Below are 27,075 nucleotides of genomic sequence, written 5' to 3'. Positions count from 1 at the left end.
CTATGAGGTGCCAATTTGAGTCTTTTACCGATTGTCCCTTATGATTATTTTCTTCTTGACTCATCCCGGCAGCATGGACTAGAGTCCATCCACTCCTCATGTCATGGTATGCAGGGCCTCCTCTGTCGTAGGTCAAGTCTTCGTGGGCTTATTACTGGGCTCCCTACATTTATCTATTTCCATCCTTGCACATTTTTTTTTTTTGAGACAGTCTTGCTCTGTTGCCCAGGCTGGAGTGCAGTGGCGTGATCTCGGCTCACTGCAAGTTCCGCCTCCCGGGTTCACGCCATTCTCCTGCCTCAGCCTTGGCCAACTTTTGTTTTTTAACTTGGTAAGATTTTAAGATGACTAGAGCAGAGCAGAGGGCCAAGAATAGCCAAAACAAGATTGTGATTTGCTGTATCAGATATCAAGAATTCTCATCAGTGTTTGTGAGGATAATTAAGAATGTGCAAGGGGCCAGGTGCAGTGGCTCATGTCTGTAATTCCAGCACTTTGGGAGGCCAAGGAGGGTGGATCACGAGGTCAGGAGATCGAGACCATCCTGGAGAACACAGTGAAACCCCGTCTCTACTAAAAATACAAAAAAATTAGCCAGGCGTGGTGGCAGGCACCTATAGTCCCAGCTTCTAGGGAGGCTGAGGCAGGAGAATGGCGTGAACCTGGGAGGTGGCGGAGCTTGCAGTGAGTGGAGATCATGCCACTGCACTCCAGCCTGGGCAACAGAGCGAGACTCTGTCACATACACACACACACAAAAAGTTAAGAAACAAGAAAAATTAAATATTTTGGGGATTTTGGCCAGAACTGCATTGCATTCCAGATCAATTTGGGGAGAAGTGTTATTACAATAGCGAGTTTTCCAAACCAAGACCACATGATATCTCTGCATTTACTTAAGTTTTAGTATCTTTTGGTGGAATTTAATCTTTTTCATTTTTACCCTTTATCTCCCATAGAGATTTGTACGATTTTTGTAAGATTTATTCCTAGGAACTAAGTATTATTCCTAGGAAGTAGTATCTTTTAAACTTTTCATAATCTATTTTTATGCAGAGAAACAACTGTGTATACTCATTTACACCCAACAATCTTGCTAAACTGTTAATTAGAAGTCATTCCAATTATTGATTCTAATAATAATTCAAATAACTCTTAATTCTAATAACTTATCTGTAGAAATTTTTTCATATTCTATGTACAGTCCCATCACCTGCAAATGATGACTGTTTAGTGTCTTCTTTCTAGTCTTTTATACTTTTTCTTTTTCTTGTCTTACTGCATTGGCTAGGATCACCAGTTACACCATCAAATAGAAGTGCTGGTAGTCGGTATCCTTGTCTTGCTCTTGATGTTACAGGATCAATTTTCAATATTTTACCATAAAGTTCAGTGTTAGCTATAGGCTTTTTTCCTTTCAGAAGCCCTTTATCAGGTTATGGAAGTTCCCTATTATTCCAAGTTTGCTAGAATTTGGAAATGAATGGCTAATGAATTTTATCAAATGGTCTCTGCCTCTAAGATAACCAAATTTTTTGTTTTAATCTGTTAATATGGTACATTCGTAAATTTTCTAATGAGTTGGTTCTTGCAAACAAAGTTTTTTTGGTTTTTTTTTGTTTGTTTGTTTTTCTGAGACGGAGTCTCGCTCTGTCGCCCAGGCTGGAGTGCAGTGGCCGGATCTCAGCTCACTGCAAGCTCCGCCTCCCGGGTTTACGCCATTCTCCTGCCTCAGCCTCCCGAGTAGCTGGGACTACAGGCGCCCGCCACCTTGCCCGGCTAGTTTTTTGTATTTTTAGTAGAGATGGGGTTTCACCATGTTAGCCAGGATGGTCTCGATCTCCTGACCTTGTGATCCGCCTGTCTCGGCCTCCCAAAGTGCTGGGATTACAGGCTTGAGCCACTGCGCCCGGCCACAAACAAAGTTCTTCATGAGGTACTACAACTTTTAAAATATTTCCCTGGCTTGGGTTTTGTAATAGTTTCTTATCCTTAAGATTTTTACATCTATATTCATAACCAGATTGGCCTGAAATGTTTGTTCTCACACTGCACTGCCCTTGTCTGGTGTTGCCGTTAGGCTTATGCTAGTCTCATACAATGAGTAGGAATATTCTCTATTTTCCTGTTCCCTTAAGGAGTTTGTGTGAAGGTAGGATTGTTTCTTGAATGTTGTTAGTATTTACCAGCAAAGCCCTCTGGGTGGATTTGCAGAAGGGGAGGATTTTAAAATACTGATTCCATACCTTCCATGATTACAGATTTCTATTTATAGGTTTTCTTCAGTTAGTTTTGCTGTTTCCTTTTTAATTTTATCCATTTTATCTAAGGTTTTGGATTTTTAAGCACAGAGCTGATCAAAGAGCCAGCCTCTCACCCGACGTGAAATCCTGAGCGTGCCGCCAGTTATGCTGTTTCATTCCTAATGCTATTTGTGCCCTTCCTCTTAAAAAAAATTGCTTGCCAGAAATTTGTCTATTACTCTTTTCAATTACTGACTTGTCTTTATGGATACTATTATGTGTTTATGTTCTTTTCATTAATTTCTATCTTTATCCTTATAATTTCCTTTTACTTTATGTCAGTGTAATGCTATTCTAACCTCATTGTATCTTTCTTCTTTACTAATGTGAACATTTAAAGCTATACATTTATTTTACTATTGCTTCAGTTGTCCCACAAATTCTTATGTAAAAATATATTACTGGCCAGGCACAGTGGCTCACACCTGTAATCCCAGCACTTTGGGAGGCCGAGGCGGGTGGATCACCTGAGGTTGGGAGTTCCTAGACCAGCCTGATCAACATTGAGAAACCTCATCTCTACTAAAAATACAATATTAGCTGGGCCCACGTGGTGGCACACGCCTGTAATCCCAGCTACTCAGGAAGCTGAGGCAGGAGAATTGCTTGAACCCAGGAGGCAGAGGTTGCGGTGAGCCAAGATAGCACCATCGCACTCCAGCCTGGGCAACAAGAGCAAAACTCCGTCTCTAAAATTTAAAAAAAAAAAAAAATATATATATATATATATATAAAATATATATATTTAATTTGGTTTTAAATATATTTGATTTTCCTTATAATTTTTTCTGTGATTCAAGAATTTAGAAGTGTTCTTAAAATTTTAGATGTATGAAGTTTTTTTGTTTTTTTTTTTTTTTTGAGACGGAGTCTCGCTCTGTCGCCCAGGTTGGAGTGCAGTGGCCGGATCTCAGCTCACTGCAAGCTCCACCTCCCAGGTTTACGCCATTCTCCTGCCTCAGCCTCCTGAGTAGCTGGGACTACAGGCGCTCGCCACCTCGCCCGGCTAGTTTTTTGTATTTTTAGTAGAGACGGGGTTTCACCGTGTTAGCCAGGATGGTCTCGATCTCCTGACCTCGTGATCCGCCCGTCTCGGCCTCCCAAAGTGCTGGGATTACAGGCTTGAGCCACCGCGCCCAGCCAAGTTTTTCTACTTATCCTTTTGTTAACTGATTTTTTACTGTGATCAGAAATTCTGTTATATGTGATACCAATTTTTTGAAATTTGTTGAGACTAGCTTTTCTGTCTAGGACATCATCAATTTTTTCCAAGTACTCTCCATGTGACTACAAAGGATGTGTATTCTCCAATTGCTGGGAACAACAAATTCACAAGCTTGTGGCCTATGCTGCTCAAATTTTCTTAAATCCTTATTACTTCTGAAATGCTCCCCCACATTATTTCCCATTTCCGACACTCTTCATTCTGTCCTGAAGATCTGAGTTTCCATCTGGTTTTCCCTCCTATCAGCCTGAAGAACTTCTTTTAGCATTTCTGTGGTACAGATGTGCTGGCAACGATTTCTCTTAGTGTTTTACTACCAGATGTCATCCTTTCACCTTTATTCTTCAAGAACACCTTCACTGAATACAGAATTCTGGGGGTTGGCAGTTTTTGTTGTTGTATCCAAACTTAAAATCTGTTTTTAAAAAAAATTATCAATTCTTGGAAGAAAGATGATTTTGCTAGCAATGGCTTTCCAGGTTGACCATGTTTTTCTTGTAGCACACTGACGACTCTATGCCACTCAGACATCTACTGTTGCTGTCAAGAAGTTAGCTATCCATTTAGTTGCCATTTTTTTGTAATGAATGGCCTGTTCTCTGTAGGTTTATTTAAGTTATTTTCTTTTCTTTTTTTTTTTTTTTTTGAGACGGAGTCCCGCTCTGTCGCCCAGGCTGGAGTGCAGTGGCGCGATCTCGGCTCACTGCAAGCTCCGCCTCCTGGGTTTACGCCATTCTCCTGCCTCAGCCTCCCGAGTAGCTGGGACTACAGGCGCCCGCCACCTCGCCCGGCTAGTTTTTTGTACTTTTTAGTAGAGACGGGGTTTCACCGTGTTAGCCAGGATGGTCTCGATCTCCTGACCTCGTGATCCGCCCGTCTCGGCCTCCCAAAGTGCTGGGATTACAGGCTTGAGCCACCGCGCCCGGCCTATTTAAGTTATTTTCTTCCTCTGTCGTTCTGCAGTTTCCTGATGGATACGTCTCGGTGGGGATTTCTTTGATTTATCTTGCTTAGGATTCACCAGGCTTCCTGGATCGGAGAAGTAGCATCTTTCCAAAATTCTTGAAAATCCTCAGTCATTTTTCAAATATTAGCTCTTCTGAAACTCCAAACAGATACATGTTAGATATCCTCACTCTGCTCCCATGTTTACCCCCAGCCACCCTGATTCCCAACTGCTTCCCAAATGCCTGGCACCTTCTGGGCCTCTCCGGCCCTCGTATTTTCTCTTCCCACCTTCTCTGACTCCTCTGGAATCCTCCCCTTGACTTTCTTTTAGATCATTTATCATATAGCACCATAACTATTATTTAACTACAAGTCTCTCATGGACTGTAAACTCCCTGGGGTGAGCGCTACCTTCAGCCCTGGCATCAGACATGAGGGTGGCACCCAGCAAGCTTGTGACAGCCTGGCTGAGCTCTGAGGCTTAGAGAAAGGCAGCAGAAGGTGGCAGCGATGTGTCAATCTCGGAAGACTAGGGAATGCTCCCCTGAGCCTCCGAGACAACTAGTCTCTCTCCTCATTCCTACTCTCATTCCTACAAATGCTTCTCTTAAAAGCCCCAGCTCTACTGCTCAAGGATGGACAGGTGAAAAGGAGACTCCTTGGCTTTCAAAAAGATGAACCAACTGCTAGCCATTCTACACGTAGCTTCATGCCTTCTAGTCTCTGAAATGCTGAATAGCCTTAGGAAGGGACTATTAAGCCATACCAGTCACTATCTTTTTCTTTTTTCTTTTTTTTTTTTTTTTTTAGAGACAGGTTGTTGCTCTGTCACCCAGGCTGGAGTGCAGTAGTGCAATCACAGTTCACTGCAGCTTCAACCTCCTAGGTTCAAGTGATCCTCCCACTTCAGCCTCCCAAGTAGCTGGGACCACAGGCACACCACCATGCTTGGCTGATTTTTTATTTTTTTGTAAAGATGGGGTCTCCTTATGTTGCCCAGGCTGGTCTCACAGGCATGAGCCACTGCACCTGGCCCACCAGCCACTATCTTGGTGGCCTTTTTCACTTTTGGCCAGGATCAGCTACTGGCTAGCTGTAGCAGCACAGGGAAGGAGAGGAGGAGAGTGCTGCCTTCACTCCTTCCCAAGCTTGCCCCGGCGATAGGGGCCATGCCAGGCCAAAGCAGACGTCAATCTGCAAGCTTCATTCCCAACATCCCATGGACACCAGTGCCTTTTGTTTCCTTGTGGCCTGTCCACTCCTGTTTGGACTCAGGGCTTCTCCTGCTGCTGCCCCGGAACCCACAACATTCTAGAGGCTCCAGAAATAACTGTTTCTATCCAGAAGCTCCTTCTGACACTTCACTCCTCATCTTCCAGCGTCTCATGCAGATCGCCCTCCTCCGGGACTGAAGCTGCCCTTGCCAGGTCCACCTCTGCTCGACATGGGGAAGGGGCTATCAGGAAGCTGAACCTGCCCCCTGCTGGAATCACACTGTAGAGAGAAGCCCTCACTCTAACCCCCTGCAACAGGACACCTTGTGGGTCCTCAGCTCTCTGTCCCAGCTGGAGGTAAGTGGTATGGTGGAAATGATGAATCAGGGAGAGAGCTGATTGCAAGCTGAAGAGCTGTGGTGTGACTTCAGGACTGCCATGACACAACATAGAGGACACGGGAGGCCTGAGGCTCGGTGCTAGGCTGATTGTGGCCCCTGTGGAGCCTGGGGGAGTCAACATCCCTTCCTCACTGCCGATGTTCAGCAGCCCAGCTGTGCCTGGATGACACAGACTGGAGCCTCGTTTCCCCTGCAGCCCTGACCGTGCATCGTCTCCCCTTCACACTATTCCACTCCCCAGCTACTATCTCTTCCCACTTGCCTCTGTCAGGGGACATGCCACGGTTACTTCCAGCCCCCACTCCTGCTTTCTCCTGCAAGGATGCCCTGGTCCTCCTTGGAAGAATTCTCCCCTCACCCACTTCCAGTCAGTCTTGAAAGGGACAGACCCTCCCCTGGCAACAGAGAAGGGTTCTCACTGGTTAAAGTCAATCTGCAAATTGTCCCCAACTCCAATCCCCCATCCCCAAATCCCAGAAATGGTACTGGAGCTACAGAGAAATCTGTTCTCTATCCCCCAGGCTGTATTAACTGGGACTATGAGGTGGGCACCCGAGGCAGCCATTATACTTGCCAGAGCAAAGGCTTGAGCTTCTGAGGTGAACAGCACAGCAAAGGGGGTCTGAGTCTTGGTGGTCACCTCCTAGCCACTGGGTCAAGCTGAGGGCATCCTGACCAAACTGGCTCCCCTGACACACTGTGGGGGGGGGGGCACTTGCTGGGAAGGCCCGGCCCCCACCCTGCAGCCTCCATGCCAGCCTGCCATGCAGTTCCCACTCTAAACCCAGCTCAAAACCCTTCTCAGGGCACTCATGCTGCTTGTGTGCATGTAAGACTGCATCTATCCCCCTTGCCAAAGCATGTGCTCCATGAGAACATGGGCTGGGTATGCTTTGCTCCCTGTCCCTGAGAACCAAGCCTGACACACGGAGGGCGCGCTCCATCACTAACTAGTGATTGAAGAGAGGTCACAAGGATCAAGGGAACCACAGGACTTCAGGCTGGCAGGGACTTTGTAGTTTATCTGCATTTCTGCACACTGGAGTTCAGTGACCACTTCTAACAGGTTCTGGATAAATGTCCACTTCAGGGGCTCAGAAACACAACCAGATTAGAGTGGCCCATAATCTCCATCCTGATGATCTAAGACATGGAGATCTCAAGTGTCTTAGACTAAGTGGTATTCAGGCACCCTGGGCCAGGGGGCACCAGACTAGTGGTTCTCAACCACGGCTCTTCTTGAGAAGCTCTTAGGGATTTTAGTAAAATACTGATGCTGTCCTCTTCATACACACAGATTCTGGGGTGGGCCCAAGCATTTGGGTTTTTAGAAGCTCCTGAGATGACTCAAATGGGCAGCCAGGATGCATAAGAAACACTGAGCTCTGGGTGCACCCAGACCTCTCACCAAGCCCTCCCCACAAGTGAGGCCCCATCTGAGGGCCCAGCTCAGACTCACAGGCCTGAGTGGGCAGATGGGTGGTGGAGACAAGCTCTGGCCTCCCACAGTCACCTTGTTCTATCCAAACAACATTTGGTCAGCAGTATCCAGGCCTGGCCCCAGGATGGCCCCTCCCTCTGAGATAAACAGACAGCCACTACAGCCAGTATGCAGGTCACAGGCAGCCATCAATGGCGAGAGACAGGGCAAAAGGCAGGCCTGAGGAGAGGGTGACCACATCCCCAAGTAGAGATGTCTGAGCCATGATTTCAAAAATACGTAAGAGTTTGCCAGGCAGACAATGAGACACAATATAAAGATTAGGCATTTAAGGGAATCCAGGATGCCTGAGCCCCTGCAAAGGCCCTCACCAGAGAGGAGTCTGAGCTCTGCTCCGAGCCCCAAGTCCCTCAGGCTTTGCCTTTCTGACTTCAGCCGCTGCACACCCAGGCTGCCTACAAAAGTAGAATCTGTCCCCAGGCACGGTGGCTCATGCCTGTAATCCCAACACTTGGGGAGGTCGAGACGGGTGGATCACAAGGTCAGGAGTTCGAGACCAGCCTGGCCAATATGGTGAAACCCCGTCTCTATTAAAAATACAAAAAAATTAGCTGGGCATAGTGGTACACGCCCGTAATCTCAGCTACTTGGGAGGCTGAGGCAGGAGAATCGCTTGAACCTGGGAGGCAGAGGTTGCAGTGAGCCAAGATTGCGCCACTGCACTCCAGCCTGGGTGACAGAACGAGACTCCGTCTAAAAAAAAAAAAAAAAAAAAAAAATTTTTTTTAAAAGTAGAATCTGTCCTTCCATCTACACGTACTCTCAGACAGTGAGGTTCTAGACACCTTTTAAACTAACAGGTTTGTATCTTTAAGAGTTAACACAAGGCATTTTAACATTTCTGGAAAAACTTTTTTTTTTTTTTTTTTTTTTTGAGACAGCGTCTCACTGTTGCCCAGGCTGGAGTGCAGTGGCGTGAGTGCAGTGGCGTGGTCTTGGCTCACTGCAACCTCTGCCTCCCCGGTTCAAGTGATTCTCATGCCTCAGTCTCCCAAGTAGCTGGGATTACAGGCACACACCACCCCACCTGGCTAATTTTTTGCATTTTTAGTAGAGACGGGGTTTCAGCACATTAGCCAAGGTCTCGAACTCTCGGCCTCATTTCTGCCATAACTGGCCTCCTAAAGTGCTGTGATTACAGGCGTGAGCCACCATAGCTGGCCATTTCTGGAAGAATTCTTTCTACCGTGAGCTCTGCAACATGTGCAATGTCTCCACTACATGAGTTCTGAAGCACTCTCCATGAGCCAGCAGCACGCTGACCCACTATCCAGGACTCAGGGACCAGGTTGCCACGTGAGAACCACACACTCCAGTGGAATGCCACCTGAAACTATTCCAGAGACTCTTCTGACACCTCCAGTTAGTTCTTATGGGCCCTGCTTCCCCTTTAGAATCTGCTATTAAAATAACAAACAAAAGCACTGCTAAGAATTTTAAAACTCAGCAACTGTATCATGCCCAATGTTGAAACTAACAAGTTTTGGCTGAGAAAGACTCTTTTTTCTCTTTTTTTTTTTTTTTGAGACAGAGTCTTGCTCTGTCGCCCAGGCTGGAGTGCAATGGCGCGATCTCGGCTCACCGCAACCTCCACCTCCCAGGTTCAAGCGATTCTCCTGCCTCAGCCTCCCAAGTAGCTGGGATTACAAGTGCATACCACCATGCCCAGCTAATTTTTGTATTTTTAGTAGCGATGGGGTTTCACTATGTTGGTCAAGGATGATCTCGATCTCTTGACCTCATGATCCACCCGCCTCAGCCTCCCAAAATACTGGGATTGCAGGCATGAGCCACTGCACCCAGTCAAGAACCTCTTACTCTTATAGCCTGCATAGACAAAGTTGGTCACAGCTCAGATAGCTTTGAACACAGAGTGAAGTATGTGCTTGGATCAAACCCTGACCACCTCCAAATCATCCAGGTAATCATGGACAAGCTGTTTGGCGTGGGTGGGCTCTGTGTAGTTTGCATTCTGCAAGTGACACTGGGGACCCATGTGTGTACAGGACACCGCAAACTGCTGGGCTAAATTCAGACTATACAAATGGGCAAAGCCCCCCAGACACATACACAGTCCCATGGCCAGTGTGACCTTCTTTGCTGTGTACAGGGGAGTCGTGGAAGGCCACACACTGTGGCACCTTGCTTTCTTCAAATGTGACTTGGGACAAAGTCACAAAGTCATCAGCGTTCCCTGAGGGCCAGCTGTGCCCTCAGGGAACGCTTGCTGGCTCGGGGAGGCGCTGGACATGCTCCTCCTCTATGAATGGATAGTAGATCCGCTGCAAGGCTTCTCTCTGTGCTCTCCCTCTCCACGTCCTTGGCAGGGTCCAGGCCATGCCACATACCCAATCAATAAATGCTTGTTGAAAGCTCAAGTGAATGAGAGGAAACGAAGATGGAACCAAGGTTTGAAAGATCAAGCAGTTTCCGGCCTCTTCCTCTGTGGGGCCCATTCACAGGGAGCCTGTGTCCCGGTCGCCTCCCACCCGCCAGCCTGGCTCATCCCGAGCCTCACAGATGCATATTCATGTGCACAGGGAGGCAGTCACAACTGGAGGGTCACAGAAGAACTGAGCTGTGCAGAGGTCACCAACAAGCCAGCAGCACCACCTGCTGCTGCCAGGGCGGAAGACAGTCTCTGTCCCAGCCCAGGCAGTGGGCGGGAGTGCAGAGAGAGGGCTCCAGCCAGCCACGGTCTTCTGAATCAGCAGGCTGTGAGCCCTCCTCAGACCAGGTGGCTGCTTTGTGGGTCTGGAACAGAGGAGGAAGTGCCCCACTGACCTGGCAGGCTCCAATCTCCCTCCTTTCAGCCCTGAGCATTTCCTCCCAAGGCCACTTGGCCAAGCTGCTTCTAGTGCTGCTTGGAAAAAACTGGTAATGATGGTAATGATGGGGTTCACTACAAATGGTGGCTTTCAAAACAGTGTTTCTTTCATCCAGAGGGCACAGCTGACAGTGTTATGGGAAGGGACTCCAATCTTTCTAATTTATGAATGCGTCTCAGGATGGAGGGGTGACCCTGAAAATGTGCACTATTGGATTTAACTAGATGCTAAACAATAAATCCGATACCACACTCTTGCTCTGAGGCTATGCTGACGAATGTGGAAGCAGAGGGTGTGCTAACATGCTTCAGTGAATGCAGGAGCTAGCGGAGGGCCATTCTCCTGCAGAGCTGGTCAACACTACCACTGAGAATTACAAGAATCTCAGAATTAAATCACTGTGATTTTAATGTATTTTTCTACTGAAAGTAGAGCGCTAGAACTGCAAAACACCCCTATGAACATCACTAGGCTGCTTAGTAAATGACGGTACAGCATGGTACTGCTTAGAATTCCTAATGATGCCTAAAAATGCTCATGACACTACAAATTGAAATATACACATACACACACACACACATAATTATATATACAATATAGCTTCAACTAAGTAAAAACATAATGCCCATAAAAAAGACAGGAAGCAGACAAGCTAACATTTTAACAGTGGCTATCTCTCCATATTGGAATTTGTGGTGACTTTTCCAGGACATGCCAGGGCCACAGAAGGGCCTCGCAGCAGTCCAGGATGGTGTGACAAGTACAGGACATGGTGCCATAAGCACTGAGCCTGCCCCAAACCTACTAACAATGTCTCTGGGCTTTAGTGGCCTGTCTCCTCCCCAAGTCACTGGTAATAACGCCAAGTGCATCAGAACCAAGAAGGTCCTAGGTTGGGCAAGTGGCAAGAGATGGCAAACTGGCAGTCAACAAGCCACATGTGCCCATCCTCAGATAGCTTTTAATTAGCTCCAACCATATTCTTAATTTTTAAAATTCACAGCCAACATTTAAACACTAATAGATTTCAAACATCTAGGTTTCTATCTGTTCTTTAAAAAAACTGGATTCATAACAGCCAAAATGTGGAAACAGCCCAAATATCCATCAATTGCTGAATGGTTAAACAAAGTGTTACATATCCATGCAATGGAATATTACTTATCCACAGAAAGTCATGAAGGACTGACACATGGTATAACATCGATGAACCTCGAAAACATGATGCTAAACGAAATAAGCCAGGCACAAAAGCCCACATAGTGCATGACTCCATTTCTACGAAATGTCCAGAGAGGTGAATCCCTGGAGATAGAAAGCACATCAGTGGTTGCCAGGGGCTGGGTATGCGGTTTCTTTCTGGGGTGATGGAAATGTTCTGGAATTAAACATCTGATGGTGGCTGCACAACATTGTGAATGTGCTGAAAACCAGTCAAGTGTCCACTTTAAAATGGTTGCAATGGGCCAGGCGTGGTGCCTCATGCCTGTAATCCCAGCACTTTGGGAGACCGAGGCAGGCGGATCACTTAAGGTCAGGAGTTTGAGACCAGCTCGGCCAACGTGGTGAAACCACGTCTCTACTAAAAATAAAAAAACTAGCCGGGTGTGGTGGTGGGCGCCTGTAATCCCAGCTACTCAGGAGGATGAGGCAGGAGAATTGCTTGAACCTGGGAGGCAAAGGTTACAATGAGCTAAGATGGTGCCACTGCACTCCAGCCTGGGTGACAGTGAGACTCTGTCTCAAAAAAGAAAAAAAAAAAGGTTGAAATGGTGAATTTTATCTCAAGTTCTTAAAATTTGGGAGGGCAGATTCATGTGGGCAGCATTCTTAGGTGAAGCAGCAGCCCACCAGGCCCACCAAGCTGCCCCCATTCATTAGGGGAGACTCCCCCGCTCACACTCCCTGGACTCCTGTACCGAGTCTCATCCCAGGGTGCTCTCAACACAGTATTGCTATTACACTGTGTTCTTAGAGGGTCAGGTCAGGTCCTTGGCTCAGCCCAGGACACTTGGGTCCAGGGCACAGCCCTGTCCACCAGCCAAAAGAAGGGCTGGGCATAACTTGGTCATTTAAAGATATTTCGAGATTTTTTTTTTTTTTTTTTTTTGAGACGGAGTCTCGCTCCGTCACCCAGGCTGGAGTGCAGTGGCCGGATCTCAGCTCACTGCAAGCACCGCCTCCCGGGTTCACGCCATTGTCCAGCCTCAGCCTCCCGAGTAGCTGGGACTACAGGCGCCCGCCGCCTCGCCCGGCTAGTTTTTTTGTATTTCTTAATAGAGACGGGGTTTCACCGTGTTAGCCAGGATGGTCTCGATCTCCTGACCTCGTGATCCGCCCGTCTCGGCCTCCCAAAGTGCTGGGATTACAGGCTTGAGCCACCGCGCCCGGCCAAGATATTTCGAGATTTTTGTCTCTCCTGACTGGGAAAAACTTACCCCTGGTAAACAAGTCAAACAATATAAAAAGGTAAAGTGTGAAAACTAAGCCTCCTTCCCACCACTCTGATCCCCAATCCCCTCCCCAGAATTTAACTCTATTAAACCCACCTGGCTCCTGGTGTGACCACTTTCTTTTTTTTTTTTTTTTTTTTTTTGAGACGGAGTCTCACGCTGTTGCCCAGGCTGGAGTGCAGTGGCACGATCTCGGCTCACTGCAAGCTCCGCCTCCCAGGTTCCCGCCATTCTCCTGCCTCAGCCTCCTGAGTAGCTGGGACTACAGGCGCCCGCCACCGCGCCCGGCTAATTTTTTGTATTTTTAGTAGAGACGGGGTTTCACTGTGGTCTCGATCTCCTGACCTTGTGATCCGCCCGCCTTGGCCTCCCAAAGTGCTGGGATTACAGGCTTGAGCCACCGCGCCCGGCCGACCACTTTCTTTACAGGGCACTAAGATAACTATCCAACAGTTTAATGAACAGTCTTTCCTGAAAACACCCTAACCGTAACTTCCAGTGGCCATCACTTCACAGACTACTCATTCTTCAGATTTAAAAATAAAGCCAAAGCCACTGTCTGAAAGGGTCTGCCAGCCCTGGGGCACCACAGTCCCCATGTGTGGTGGTAAAACCTTACCACAGGCTCCCTGGGGGTACCACACACAGGTGACAAACCCTGTGAACCAACCTCTTGAGCTGCCCTGGAACTGGCCTTCAGTGAATGAAAGCTGTGGGCAATTTTGCCTGGGGCTTTTCCCAAGGCCCAGAGGGCTCCTGCCAAAGGGGGTATGAGGCCCTGCCTGGGTTGCAGAGGCCACCATCAAGCTATCAGAACTCACCACATGCTAAAGGGCATCTGGGGCTGACAGTGTCTTCTGGACCAAGTCCAAGCACTTTGTAAGGCTGAGTGCAGGCCCTGAGTGATCTGGGCCCTTCTCCCCTGCTTTCCGGTTCACATAGGCTGGTTGCATCTGCACCCACTCCACCACTCCGTACCCCTCTGCTTCTCACACTCTGAGTCTTCTGCAGGGAACTCCCTGCCTCTTGTTGCCTGGCCACCTTCTCTTCCCTGGGGACTCGACAGAAATAGCCTTCCTCCAAAATGCTTGCCTCACACTCCCTGGACTCCTGTACTGAGTCTCATCTCATCCCAGCATGCTTTCAAACACCCTCCATCGAGGCCTGGACTACGCAGTACTGCTATTACACTGTGTTCCTGTCCTGCCTGCTCCTGAGCAGGGCCTTGACAACAGACAACAGGGACAATAATCATCTGTTGTCTCAGGGGTCATGCACAGCAGAACACAGCCTGTCGTTTGGTACATTTTAGTAAACATCTAAGGAACCAAGTTGAACATGAGACGGTTCTGAAAGAAACAAGAGACTCCAGGAGATACAGGCAAGATGCCACAACATATACAAAGTTCCCAAACAAAAAGCCCACAGGTCAGCCATGCCCAGTAGGGTTTAGTGCACCAGGAGGGGCCCCCCAGGGCACCAGACCAGGAAGCCTTCACAAAGCCTGCTGGGCCATGCTCCTGCCCAGTGATTAAGAAACTCGTGGGCCCATATCAAACCAGTTGTGTCATGCTCACATTTTGAACTTCCCACCACAATTCCTCTTACATCTCATGTTAAGCAAAACTTTAAAATATTCATTTAGCCTATTAAACGGATTTTCTACTGCTTTAAGTAACAAGCAGAATTATAGCACATGTATCCCCTTTTCATCAGCAGTGGCGGTAAGCACATCATAATTTCCAGCTAATTACAGCAGCTTGATTTGGATGCTCCGCGCTGTGTATTATGGTTCCTTCAGCTGGGGCACTGGGTGCAATGCTGAGGTTGAAAGAGTTGAAACGTGTCCCAGAGAAGGCACAAGGCATTCCTGATGCAAGTGGGAGGCTGAGGTGAAGTCGACTTTCCTTCTCCCAAAGCAGAAAACCACTCAAAGAGAGAACACCATGCCACCATCCTCACGGAGGAGGGCGAGGGCCAGTTGGATGTAATTGACGAGGGCTAGAGGAGCCTGGACACCCACTACAATCGACCAGATCCAAGTGAGTGAGAGACAGCAAGAAGCACTACCCTGCCCCTCACCCATCCAGCAGGCAAGCACGGGAGACCAGTAATGGGGTCTTTACCAAATGATGGCCAGGGGTCTGAAGCACTCGCAGGAGCTGCTGGCCTGCCCCAGGGGTTGGTCTGGTTAGTGGAGGCCGACGGGCCCCAGGGCTCCGCTTTCTGGGCCGGAAGGCCTGAGCTGGGGAGAGCATCCATTAAATCCAACAGCGTAGTCTGCTGTGGGAGAGAGCCGTGCTTTTAAGACAAAGAGAAGGGGATAGGTTTTACTATGCTACAGTTACAGCAAATACCCATGAACTAGCCATAAATATCAACCACCCATGCCTCGTCCTCCAGTGAAGCCCTCTAGGAGAGGCTGAGAAGAACTTCGAAACTGAGCTGTCCCATCTTCCTCCTCATCCGGCCAGCTCTCCAGTCACAACAAGCTATTTACTGTTTGCCAAACCCCCCACCAGACTTCACAGACCTCAGGGCTCCACAGACTTTTCCAGGCTAACCCTAGCTTCTGCCTGGGCTGTGGACATCCTCTAAAACGCCATCCCTCCCACCTGCCAGCCACTATCGAGGACCAGCCTGAGGGCCCTCCTCCTGGGGTCGCCCGCATGCTCCCTACTCTCAAGACCACCCCATGTGTCATCAGGGATCATCACCATCATCCAGTCAGGAGCCAGGGGCTCCACAGGCCTCAGCAGCACTGTAAGAGGGGAGGCCAATGGAGCCCCGGGGCCTGTGGGGTGAGGAGGGGTCTGGGTCTCGACAGGATGATGATGAGTTTGTCAAAAGCACAGCCATGTCCTGGTCACCTCTACATCAAAGCAGGAAGCCTGGCACAGTGATGACGAGGCAACCAGCACTACTGGAGGCACACCCTGCTGCAGGAAAGCGTTTCGCAGCCCCTGGCATGTAGCTCACTTGACAGCTGCCACAGCCACAGAAGCAGGAGGCAAGCGCTATCATCACCTTCATTTTACAAACGAGCAGACTGAGGCACTGGGATGTTAAGTGTCTCCTGGTTAGTTCAGGTATGTTTTCAGTCGCCTGCTCACCTAGCCCTCGCCCACTACAGGCATGAGCGTTATTTGCTGAGGTTGGAGAACTCACTGTGCATCATGCCAACAAGGGAGGTTGGGTGGGGGACACTGAGGCAACAACTACAGGACAGGGTGAAACATCTGCCCTCCCAGCAAGCTCTTACCTCTTTCTTTTTTGGAATTTTAACTGTGTCCCTTCGGCTTTCTTCCAGGGCCATCTGTAATCTGAGGTCATCACCCCGCCTGAGGCGTTCTTCCTGTAGAGGGACAATGCAAACTGGTAATTGTAATAACATCACTGGACAGAACAAAGCCACACTGGCCAGAAACAGGAAATGCACATTGTATGATGTAGTATTTCAAAGGAAGATTTCAAAACTACTTGTAAAACACAATTACTTTCAAATTCCAAATGTGTGTGTACCCAGAAGGCTCCTCCCTCATTGCAACTCCTGTGACTTTGACCCCCTTGGGGTCACACCAGGGAGACCATGGCTCAGGTACCACCAAACTGGGGAAAAGGAATGCTTAATCTAAAATTTTTTTTCTCGAAATGAAAGTGGCTTTATAAATTCTTTCTACTTATAGAAGCAATACGTGTCCTTATAAAACACAAATCTGACAACCCAAAATGGAATTAGAAAGAAGATAAATATCACGTATCATTCCACCTCCACTGTGTATGCTTCCGGAAAATGGTTGCATATTTCTATGATTCCTAACAGAAATGATTCACTATCTTTATTTAAGGCAAAGTCACCATATGCAAAAGACAGGGTTATCCTAAGCTTTTATGTAATATAATAATTAAATATAAATAATATATTCCTTGTATTTTTTTCTTTTCTTGTTTTTAAGAGACAGGGTCTCATGGTATTACCCAGACTGGCACACAGTAGCTATTCAAAGGGACAATCCCACTACTGACCAGCATGGGAGTTTGAACTTGCTCCCTTATATTTTATTATAAATATTAACTAAAATGGGCTCAAACTGTCCGTCTGTCCCTGTGTTTCTCAGTGGATGCTACCATGCACCTTCTTCCTGGGCTGCCGGCCATGGAGCCTCATGCATCCACGTGGGCAGTTACTGGCGGCCTGTTTCCCACTGCAGGGAAAGAGAGGCCACAACTGAGACTGCCCGCTGTTACTGAGCTTTAGAATGTTGCCAATTATAGACACACAAACAATGCCAGGACAAACCTGTCTGTTCTCAAATCTACGTATCCCTAGTATTCCTCGCTGAACATCAACTTCTAACAGAGGAGAGGAATCCCTGTGCTGCCCCGGTCCCATCTACCTTTTTTAACCAAAGGTCAGTGGACACAGCCCTGATAACTGCAACCAAAGGCATGACAATTTGTAAGGCCACTCTAATTGCTCCTTTCCCTCCTCCCTATTGTAAAGTAATGCATGCTTACTAAAGAAAAATGGGGGACAGGCGCGGTGGCCCACGACTGTACTCTCAGCACTTTGGGAGGCCGAGGTGGGCAGATCACTTGAGGTCAGAAGTTCAAGACCAGCCTGACCAACATGGTGAAACCCTACCTCTACTAAAAATACAAAAATAAGCCTGGCATGGTGGGACGCGCCTGAAATCCCAGCTACTCGGGACGCTGAGGCACGAGAATCACTTGAACCCAGGAGGCGGAGGTCGCCGTAAGCCAAGATTGCACCACTGCACTCCCGCCTGGGTGACAGAGCAAGACTGTCAAAAAAAAAAAAAAGAAAAAGAAAAAAAGAAAAGGAGAAGAGAGAAAAGAAAAGGAGAAGAAAGAAAAAAGAAAAAAAGAAAAGAGAAAAATGGGACCTGAAAAAATTAAAACTATACATACTTCTGTCATCGAAACACAAGCACTCTCATTTTGCGAGCATTTTTTCCAGTCTTTGTTTTTCTGCAAATCTCTTGCTACAGGTCACCAAAGTGCTTGGGAAGGGCTAGGCTGGCTCCTGCCCCTCAGGCCTGCATCCCTGTGCCCACCTTGCATGCCACCCTTCAAGGAGCCTGGGCAGGCTCAGCTCACTCAGGGAAAGCCCAGACATGGCTGTGTCTGCACAAGTGTTTCTGGGAAGCATTTTTAACTGGTTTCTCTCCTTGGCAATGACTTCCTAGAAAATCTTTCCTAAATGTAACTTTGCATGGGATCCCTCCCTGACTGGGAGGGACATAGGGTGACAAGGATACACACTGATGGCAGCACAAAATGCCATCTCAGCAAGCATATCTGAAATGTTTTGGAGACAGGGCTGTGTCTGCCATCATCCTCCCAGTGAGCCACACTCCACCCCGAGCACGGGCAGTCAATGCAGTGCAGACCTGCCTGGGGCACTGACCTGCTCAGCCACTTCTCTGCTCATGGCAAGTGCCAGCTGCAGCTGAAGCTCCTCTTCTCCACTAGTCTGGGGCCGGGCTTGCTCCAGCTCGGAGGACACTCGTGGGGAGGTGGCTGTTGAGGAAGAACAAGTCATCACATGCAAAAGACAAGGCTGATACAGCTCCTGCATAGCGGTTTCCTGGGCAGACCACATCCCATTCCCATCTCAAACCCATAAAGTCCAGCAGTAGCCCAACAATGCAGGCAGAGGAAAGGAAAGGCTTACAAATATTTGAATGTTAAAATAAGTGACAGCCAAATGTAGCTTCCCAAATACAGAAGCCCCCTAGTACCAACCAAGAGAAAATGCCTTTGGGTGTGCAAGCCCCAGCCATCAGACCTCACAAGGATCAGAACCTCAGTCTTCACTGCAGATCTGCAGTGCTCCAAAAATGGAACTAACTCAAGCTGGACCAAAGAGCATCCTTCAAACAAGTGCAGGGCATATGGAGACCAAAGACTCCACTCCAGGCACACCAACGCTCAAGAGTTGACTTTTGAGACCAGGCACGCTGGCTCACGCCTATAATCCCTGCACTTTGGGAGGCCAAGGCGGGCAGATCACAAGGTCAAGAGATTGAAACCATCCTGGCCAACATGGTGAAATGCTGTCTCTACTAAAACTGCAAAAATTAGCTGGGTGTGGTGGCGTGTGCCTGTAATCCCAGCTAGCAGGAGAATCGCTTAGAGACCCGGGAGGCAGAGGTTGTAGTGAGCCGAGATCTCACTACTGCACTCCAGCCTGGTGACAGAGTGAGACTCTGTCTCAAAAAAAAAAAAAAAAAAAAAAAAAAAAAAAAGAGTTGACCTTTGCCTCTAACAGTGTTACTACAAGATCATAGAAAATGAAGCCTGCCCATTTCTGCAGTGACCCCAGACATTTTCATTTTGTAAGCAGCTTTGTACACTGATTAGAAAGAAATAGAGATAAAAATGCAGACACACATGCAGACACTTTTGCTGTGCACTTAGCTAGTTTAAATACTTCTAAGCAGCTCCTGGAAAGACAGTTTTTACTGAATGAATGAGATGTGAAGTCGTAGCCGATGTAACAAACCCCACTGGAGTCTTGACATTCACACCATAAACCATGGTGCTGGGTGCTGGGACTTACACAGTCATTAGGATGTCTCATGGATCAGAAAATCTAAATGCCTCCAGAAATTATTGTAGAGTTTTGGAAGTATGCGCCAACCTCTGCCCCGTTTCAGGAAGGATCCATAGCTTCTCTAAAACTCTCAGAGCAAGATCTGCCCACTGAGAGATTTGGAGCTACTGCTTTAGATGGTTCTTCGCCCTGTCCTTCTCCTGGGTCTCTGTGCATGCAGTTCCCCCAGCGCACCCACCTCCTCTTTCATATTCAGAGCTCAGCTTCCCCGACTTGGTCCTTCCCATCCATCCTGATGCTGTATCAGACTCTGCACCTCTGCACCTCTCCCGTGTAGCACTCACCCCTGGCTGACAAACACCTCTTGGGTGGAGGCTTACATGCAAGAATGGACAGGTGCATGCACAGGTCGATAGATGGACAGATGGACAACTACAGAATTCAATTTCATGGTTAACGGGTCATTTTAAAATGTTCTAATTTGCCGGGCATGGCGGCTTATGCCTGTAATCCTAGCACTTTGGGAGGCTGAGGCGGATCACCTGAGGCCAGGAGTTCTAGACAAGCCTGGCCAAAATGGTAAAACCCGGTCTCTACTGAAAATACAAAAATTAGCTGGGTGTGGTGGCGGGTGCCAGTAATCCGAACTACTTGGGAGGCTGAGGCAGGAGAACTGCTTGAACACAGGAGGCAGAGGTTGCAGTGGGCCAAGATCAAGCTACTGCACTCCAGCCTGGGCAAAAGAGCAAGATTCCATCTCAAAAAATAAATAAGTGTTCTAATTGTGTATTAGTTTACTTCCTTCTTTCATTACATCTATTTTAGGAAACCTAACTAGCAGGATTCACTCACCTAGGTGTTGCTTCTGCCTTACTTTCCAGTCTATATTTGATTCTTATGGTTTTCTTCTTTGAAAGAAACTAAAAGGTTGGGAATAATTCTTGGCAAAGGAGGCTTTCAGATGGCTGGGCCACAGCTATGTTGAATAAAACAGGGGAAGAGGCCTAAATGCAATTCAGGCCACAGATGTGATCCACAGAAGAACCAGGGCAGGTAGAAAGAGGCTGCTTCTGGGCAGAGGGCTGAGGTGGGGCCGGGCAGGAGACTGGGAATTTCTCTACCACGTGAGGTTGCCAAGCAGAGGCATCACCCTGTCTTGAAATTCCTAAAGACACACAAAACATATAGCAATAAATTTACTTTGGAACAGACCGGGCGCAGTGGCTCACGCCTGTAATCCCAGCACTTTGGGAGGCCGAGGCAGGTGGATCACGAGGTCAGGAGATCGAGACCATCCTAGCTACAAGGTCAGGAGATTGAGAACATCCTAGCTAACATGGTGAAACCCCATCTCCACTAAAAATACAAAATAAATTAGCCAGGCGTGATAGTGGGCGCCTGTAGTCCCAGCTACTCAGGAGGCTGAGGCAGGAAAATGGTGTGAACCCGGGAGACAGAGCTTGCAGTGAGCCGAGATCGCGCCACCGCACTCCAGCCTGGGCGACAGAGCGAGACTCTGTCTCAAAAAAAAAACAAAAAGAAAGAAAAAGAAAATTGCAGCTATAAAAACACAAATGTATTTTTCTAAATAAAATCAAGTCAAATCCCATCTTAGTGTTATCACCCAATTATATTTCCCAAAGTATCTCTTCAGAAATAAAGTTAGAGGGTGATAAAAAGTCCTCAATCCACCTTAACAACTTGATTTCTTAATAATACACCAAAACAAAAAGTATATTTTTTTGTGGGCTTTGTTCTTAAACTTCACCTACGCCAATCAGAACTCTCAAGTTTGGGCTTTTCTATGTTCAAAAAGATGTCACCATCCACATGGAAGAGAATAAAGGAAGCCAGACAGTTCCAGGGGACTCTTCTCAGTTGAACAGGGCACTCCCATCCAAATCATTAACCACTCCAGCCACCTGTTCCCAGCCTCTTTCCTGATAAGGAATCTCTGAGGGTTGGTTCACAAAACCCTTGCTTTATAATATTGCACTTCTGACGCATCTCATTTACTACCAAATGGAAACCACAAATGAATCAAGTAGAAGGCTCGTATCTCACCCCACCCCGAAAAACGTGCTCTGGAAAACAAGCCCCATCCTGGCAGGGAAGCTGGTACTGGGTTGCACAGCTACAGTGACTGATACAGCCAGGTTGGAGGGGGAGAGTGGGTGCGGGAATCTGAACTGGACCTGCTGGAGAAGTGAGGCCTCCTTTGTCCTCTGAGCTTTCTAGCACATCTGCAAGGCCAGACTAGCTTCAAATGCAAACGTACATGTTTATGTCTACCATAACTGACACTGTTACAATAATGCACAGCTGGCACATACCGGCTCACCACATCATAGCTCACCACATCAATGTGGAAATTAAAGACAAAGGGTATTCCCCTGAATGTTGTGGTTTTCATAAACGGATGTACAGCTTTCAGTTCTGCAGATGGCAGAATTCTTGGCCACCAACCACTGAACATCAGCTGAGCTACACACAGCGGGTCTGAACTTCGAGGGAGGATTCCAGCAGAGATATTCTTGCCTTGGTGACAGCAGCTCAGCTCCACAAAGGGCCTCTTGTGCCCATGCACATGACAGTGAACACAGTTGTCGTTGTGAGACAGGCCTGAATGGGCCCTTCTGACCACCTGAGCCTGGCTTTGGCTCAGCTCTGAGGATCTGAAGGTTCAGAACTCACAGGGACCGAGGGAAAAAGCAAGTGCTGGAGGATGTGCCACTCACTCATTGTTGCAGGTTGCTTTCTTCCCAGACACTCACTGGAAGGAAGAACGGGAATTGTTCGTTTAAGCTCATCACTAAAGTTGCACCAAATGCATGGCCCTTCTTCCGTGAAGGCGGCCTTTTGCATTATGAATCCCACTGGAAGAGCTCCAAGTCTTCACTTGCTGTGGCCAAGAACTGTAACCACAGGTAGGCCTTATTTCTATCCTTTCCAGTCTGTCACACTGGCTGAGAAAAAGCCTAAGCGGGAGAGGCTCAGTAGGAAAGCTAGAAAAGCCCAACATTTCCGTCAAAATACAATCTAAAAAGAAGATCAAGAAAACTCTCCCAACTCAGACAGACAAGGGTCTCTCCCGCTCAAGTCTGCCCTGTCTGCTCCAGGGGCCGCCCCGCAGAGCCTGGGTGCCTGAACTCTGCGTAAGGGAGGGACATCCTTTCCCAAAAGTGCTCCTAAAACAAAGGGTGAAAGATTTTCTAATAAAGATGCTTCAGCGGGCCACTTTCAGGTAACTGTGGAAGAAGGCAATCGAGTTGGTAGAAAAACAGGAAATTGATTCTTATCAACTACATTTTGCAATTTTCCTAGAAAGTACAGAAGCAGCATCTGCCAGCCACACAGTGCTGATTAAAGAGCCTCCTCTAATCTACATGGATAGGTCAAAGAGAAAGAAAGCGGCAGTTGCAAAAAATCCAAATGTAGGCTAGGCGTGGTGGTTCATGCCTGTAATGATGTCACAGCACTTTGGGAGACCAAGGTGGGTGGATCACTTGAGGCCAGGAGTTCGAGATCAGCCTGGCCAACCAGGGCAAAACCCTGTCTCTACTAAACATACAAAATTTAGCCAGGTGTGGTGGCACGTGCCTGTAGTCCCAGCTACTCAGGAGGTTAATGCATGAGAATCACTTGAACTAGGCAAGTGGAGGTTGCAGCGAGCCAAGATCGCACCACTGCACTCCAGTCTGGGCAACAGAGCAAGACTGTCACAAAAAAACAAAAACAAAAACAAAACAAAACAAAAAAACCAAAAACCCCACAAGTGTATTTTTACATTTTACAGCACGTGGGACAGGATTCTACCATCAAATGGCTCTGTGCAGTGGGCAGCATGACTGTACAGGTACGTGAGCGTCACAGACCCTGTGGGGAAGGCAGGGTGAGGTCCTGGTCTTCGTATGTCCCTGGGCCTAGTCTGGTAATGCTGGGTACACAGGCATGTATGACAACTCAGCAAAAACGAAAGGTGGCCAGGCTTGGGGGGTGTGAGAAGACCCCACATGGGCCCAAGCGCTGTCACCACTCCTCACACCCTGTGCATGTCAGCCAAGAGAAGACCAGATAGTGGAAAGAGCACTGGACGGACGAACCTTGTCTCCACCACTGACCAGCAGTGGGAGTCCATGTGATAGCCTGACCTCTTTGAGCTTCTGCTCCCACATCAGTGAAATGAAGACAGTGGGGCCTGTGGGAGGAGGTAAGCAACTGACCTACAAAGGGGTCAGGAGTGCCGGGATGCAGGTGGCTCTTCCCTGTAGATTCCAGCCCTGTCCTGAGCTGGTGCTCTGTCCTCCATCCATGGAGACCAGACCACCTGAGGGTTAAGCTCTGTCAGGCACCCAACCCTCCACCTCACACACAGAAAGCATGGCCCTTCCCAGGCCTCCAAGGAACAGGCCTGGGGCTGCTTTCTGCTGGGCTGGCCTACTTCGAGGGAGGGGCTAGGGAGCCAGCGCTGAGCCCAGGGTCAGCGTCTACTGTCCAATGGTCAGTTCTCCAGTCCAGCTAAGTTCCTTCCTCGTTATTGAACAGCAGCAAAGTGCTTCCTCAATGTAATGACAGCATCCTGTGGTTCCAGGGGCCACTTCCTGAATCAGCAATTATCTTGGCTACTGAGGACATTCCCACCACTTCTCAACACAGGAGAGCCTCCAGTGCCCTCACTTTACCTCCCTGCAGGGAGGGGCTGGGAAGGCTGCTTTTAGTCTAATGAGGTAAATCATAAAAAAGTTAAGTTCAGATTATACCAGGTAATTTTTTTTTTTTTTTTTGAGATGGAGTCTCATTCTGTCACCCAGGCTGGAGTGCGATGGAGTGGTCTCGGCTCACTGCAACCTCCGCCTCAGCCTCCTGAGTAGCTGGGACTACAGGCACGAACCACAACACCCAGCTAATTTTTGTATTTTTAGGAGAGACGGGATTTCACTATGTTGGCCAGGTTGGTCTTGAACTCCTAACCTCATGATCTACCCGCCTCAGCCTCCTGTGTAGCTGGGACTACAGGCACGAACCACAACACCCAGCTAATTTTTGTATTTTTAGGAGAGACGGGATTTCACTATGTTGGCCAGGTTGGTCTTGAACTCCTAACCTCATGATCTACCCGCCTCAGCCTCCCAAAGTGCTGGGATTACAGGCGTAAGCCACCCCACCCGGCCTACACCAGGTAATATTTAACAGGAATATAAATACGTGGTGCAAAAGCCAAAAAGGTGTATAATGAAAAATGCAATGAAGCATGACCACAGCCAGATCACTGTCCAGCCACAAGGGGGACGTGACTTTACAACACAGGGACAAATCACAAAGTCATTTTGTGCTGTGGCCAACGCTGGCACTATCAGTGGTGGGAGGGCTGCCTATCAGGTGACATCATATCCCCACCCACGACAGTCCCAGCAAAACGCTGATATGCACAGAATCCAGACTCTAGCCGTGATTCCGATTCGCAGGAAGCTCAGGTTGAGGGCCAGGCTGAGCACTGTGAGAGGCAGCAGACGGGCAGATCCAAGCCAGGGACAGACACCCCAAAGGAAGGCTAGCCCCGAGGAATAGAGAACGTGCTGCCATGACACAGACTGCAGGGACAGGATGGCTAGACTCAGCCTGAGGTCCTGGGGTGGCCTCACATTAGGCTGATCAGCAGCAAGACACTTCCAGACAACTGGAAAAATATGACCATGACACCTCAGTGTGAGATGATGCTGCTAATTTCCGACTTTGCGAGGTGTGTGAGTGTGTGTGTGACAGTGGCTGTGTGTATGACTCTCCAGGAAAAGATGTGTACTGAAGTATTTAGGGTAGGAATGTGAGGATACCCACGACTTACTCTTAAATATTTCAGCATAAAAGGAAGTGAGAGCCACTCCTCTCATCCTGCCCCACTGCTCTCCCTGGAGGAGACAGCTGTTCACATTTTCTTGTGCTTCCACCCAGAAAAGCTTCTGAATGCACACTGTGTGTGTAGAAAACTGAAGCGCACTTCCCTCTCTGACACTGGCCCAGAAGGAACCCCTCCTCCCTGCCCTATGTGCTTCTCCCACCTGGGCCTGACCCCAGGCAGAGCGACATCAGCCTGAGAGGGCAGCCCAGTGTGGCAGACAAGAGCATGGGCCCTTGAGTCCATGCCTGGGCTCAGATCTGGGCTCTGCCACTTCTTAATGCGTGACCTTGGCCTAGGTCAGCTGTCCACAACCTTTCTGGCACCAGAGACTGGTTTAGTGGAAGACAGTTTTTCCACGGCCAGGAGTGGGGAGGGGGATGGTTTCAGGATGGTTCCAGCACATTACATTTATTGTGGACTTTATTTCCGTTATTATTACATTGTAATATAGAATGAAATAATTCTACAACTCACCATAATATACAATCAGTGGGAGCCCTGAGCTTGTTTCCCTGCAACTACACAGTTCCATCTGGGGGTGATGGGAAACACTGACAGACCATCAGGCATTAGATTCTCATAAGGAGCATATAACCTACGTCCCTCACATGTGCAGTTCACGATAGGCTTTGTGCTCCTATGAGAATCTAATGCCACTGCTGATCTGATAGGAGGTGGAGCTCAGACAGTAATGTAAGTGATGGGGAATGGCTATAAATACAGGTGAAGCTTTGGGTCTGTGGCCCGGAGGTTGGGGACCTCTGGCCTAGGTGATTACCTTCTCAGTGCCTGTTTTCTCATCTGCAGAATGGGGATGGAGAACCGTCTCCCAGGGTTGTTGTGGGGAACAAACAAGAAGTAATATGAAAATCACCCACTGCCTCTGCAATACTGTCTCTTGAGGAACCCTCCATCCATAAAGGGGTGCTGCCCTGCTTACAGTCCAGGCTGAGGCCAGGGGTGCAGTGACTGTCCCAACTCCACCCAGCTGGGGCAGGTGGAGTCTGACCCTGAAGGTCTGGCTCTTCATTACCAACCCTTCCCACTGATGGGGACACCGGGGCCCAGAGAGGGTAAATGGCTGCGGCTCACAGCCATCCAGGGGCAGGATGAGAACTCAGAGCCAAGACTCAGGACCTATGCCCCATGCTTGCTCCTAGCACCCTAAAGGGGCTTTGCCCCCTCAGTCAGTTACATGTGCACACCCACACCGAGCACAGCCTCCTCTAGGACTGAGGAAAGTCTCTGCTCCCATGAGTTTGTGTTCCAATAAGGAAAGACCATAAACAAATCTAAACCGGAGGGACAGGGCAGGGCAGGGTGGAGAAGAGGAGAGCCTGCTCGGCTATGCTCTGACAGGAGGCGCTGGCACAGAGCCCTGGAAGGGCTGGCAAAAGGGCACGGGCACTTCTGAGAGCAGGTGACAGGCTCTGAGGCTAGTGTCAGCAGAGGGCACCCAAGGGCACATGACCAAAGAGTGGTGGGGGTTCAGAAGCCCTCAGAGGTGCTCTGGAGAGTCTAAGTGGGGCAGTGATGCCACTTGACTGGTCTAGGGAACATGGGCCAGAAAAGTAGCTATGAAGGGTATGAGAAGTGGCTGGAGTCTGGACACATTTAATTGGGATCCTATGTATGATACCTGGTTCCTGAACCAGCTGGTACAAGGTGCTGCCACATGATGTGGACTCAGCACTTCCAGTGCCTTCTTCTGACCAGGGGCTAAGGG

At 48.5% G+C, this 27,075-nt stretch overlaps 1 protein-coding gene across 11 annotated transcripts in view; it reads right to left on the bottom strand.

Annotated features, from left to right (window-relative positions):
* The window catches only part of EPN2 (epsin 2), a 103,587-nt gene that overhangs the window by 9,837 nt on the left and 66,675 nt on the right, over positions 1-27,075 (bottom strand). For 7 of the 11 annotated variants that reach the window (XM_001098498.5, XM_015118779.3, XM_001098695.5 and 4 more), the window contains 3 exons: positions 18,305-18,417; positions 16,136-16,228; positions 15,000-15,174 (listed from right to left, as the gene is read on the bottom strand). In XM_001098498.5, the coding sequence (XP_001098498.1) occupies positions 15,000-15,174; positions 16,136-16,228; positions 18,305-18,417 (381 nt within the window). The remainder of the gene's footprint in view (positions 1-14,999; positions 15,175-16,135; positions 16,229-18,304; positions 18,418-27,075) is intronic. The other 4 variants (XM_077970515.1, XM_077970516.1, XM_077970518.1 and 1 more) reach the window with 1 other exon arrangement.

This window comes from Macaca mulatta, chromosome 16 (genome assembly GCF_049350105.2).
Source record: "Macaca mulatta isolate MMU2019108-1 chromosome 16, T2T-MMU8v2.0, whole genome shotgun sequence".
Lineage (NCBI taxonomy): Eukaryota > Metazoa > Chordata > Mammalia > Primates > Cercopithecidae > Macaca > Macaca mulatta.
This window is presented reverse-complemented; position numbering and strand designations above follow the sequence as displayed.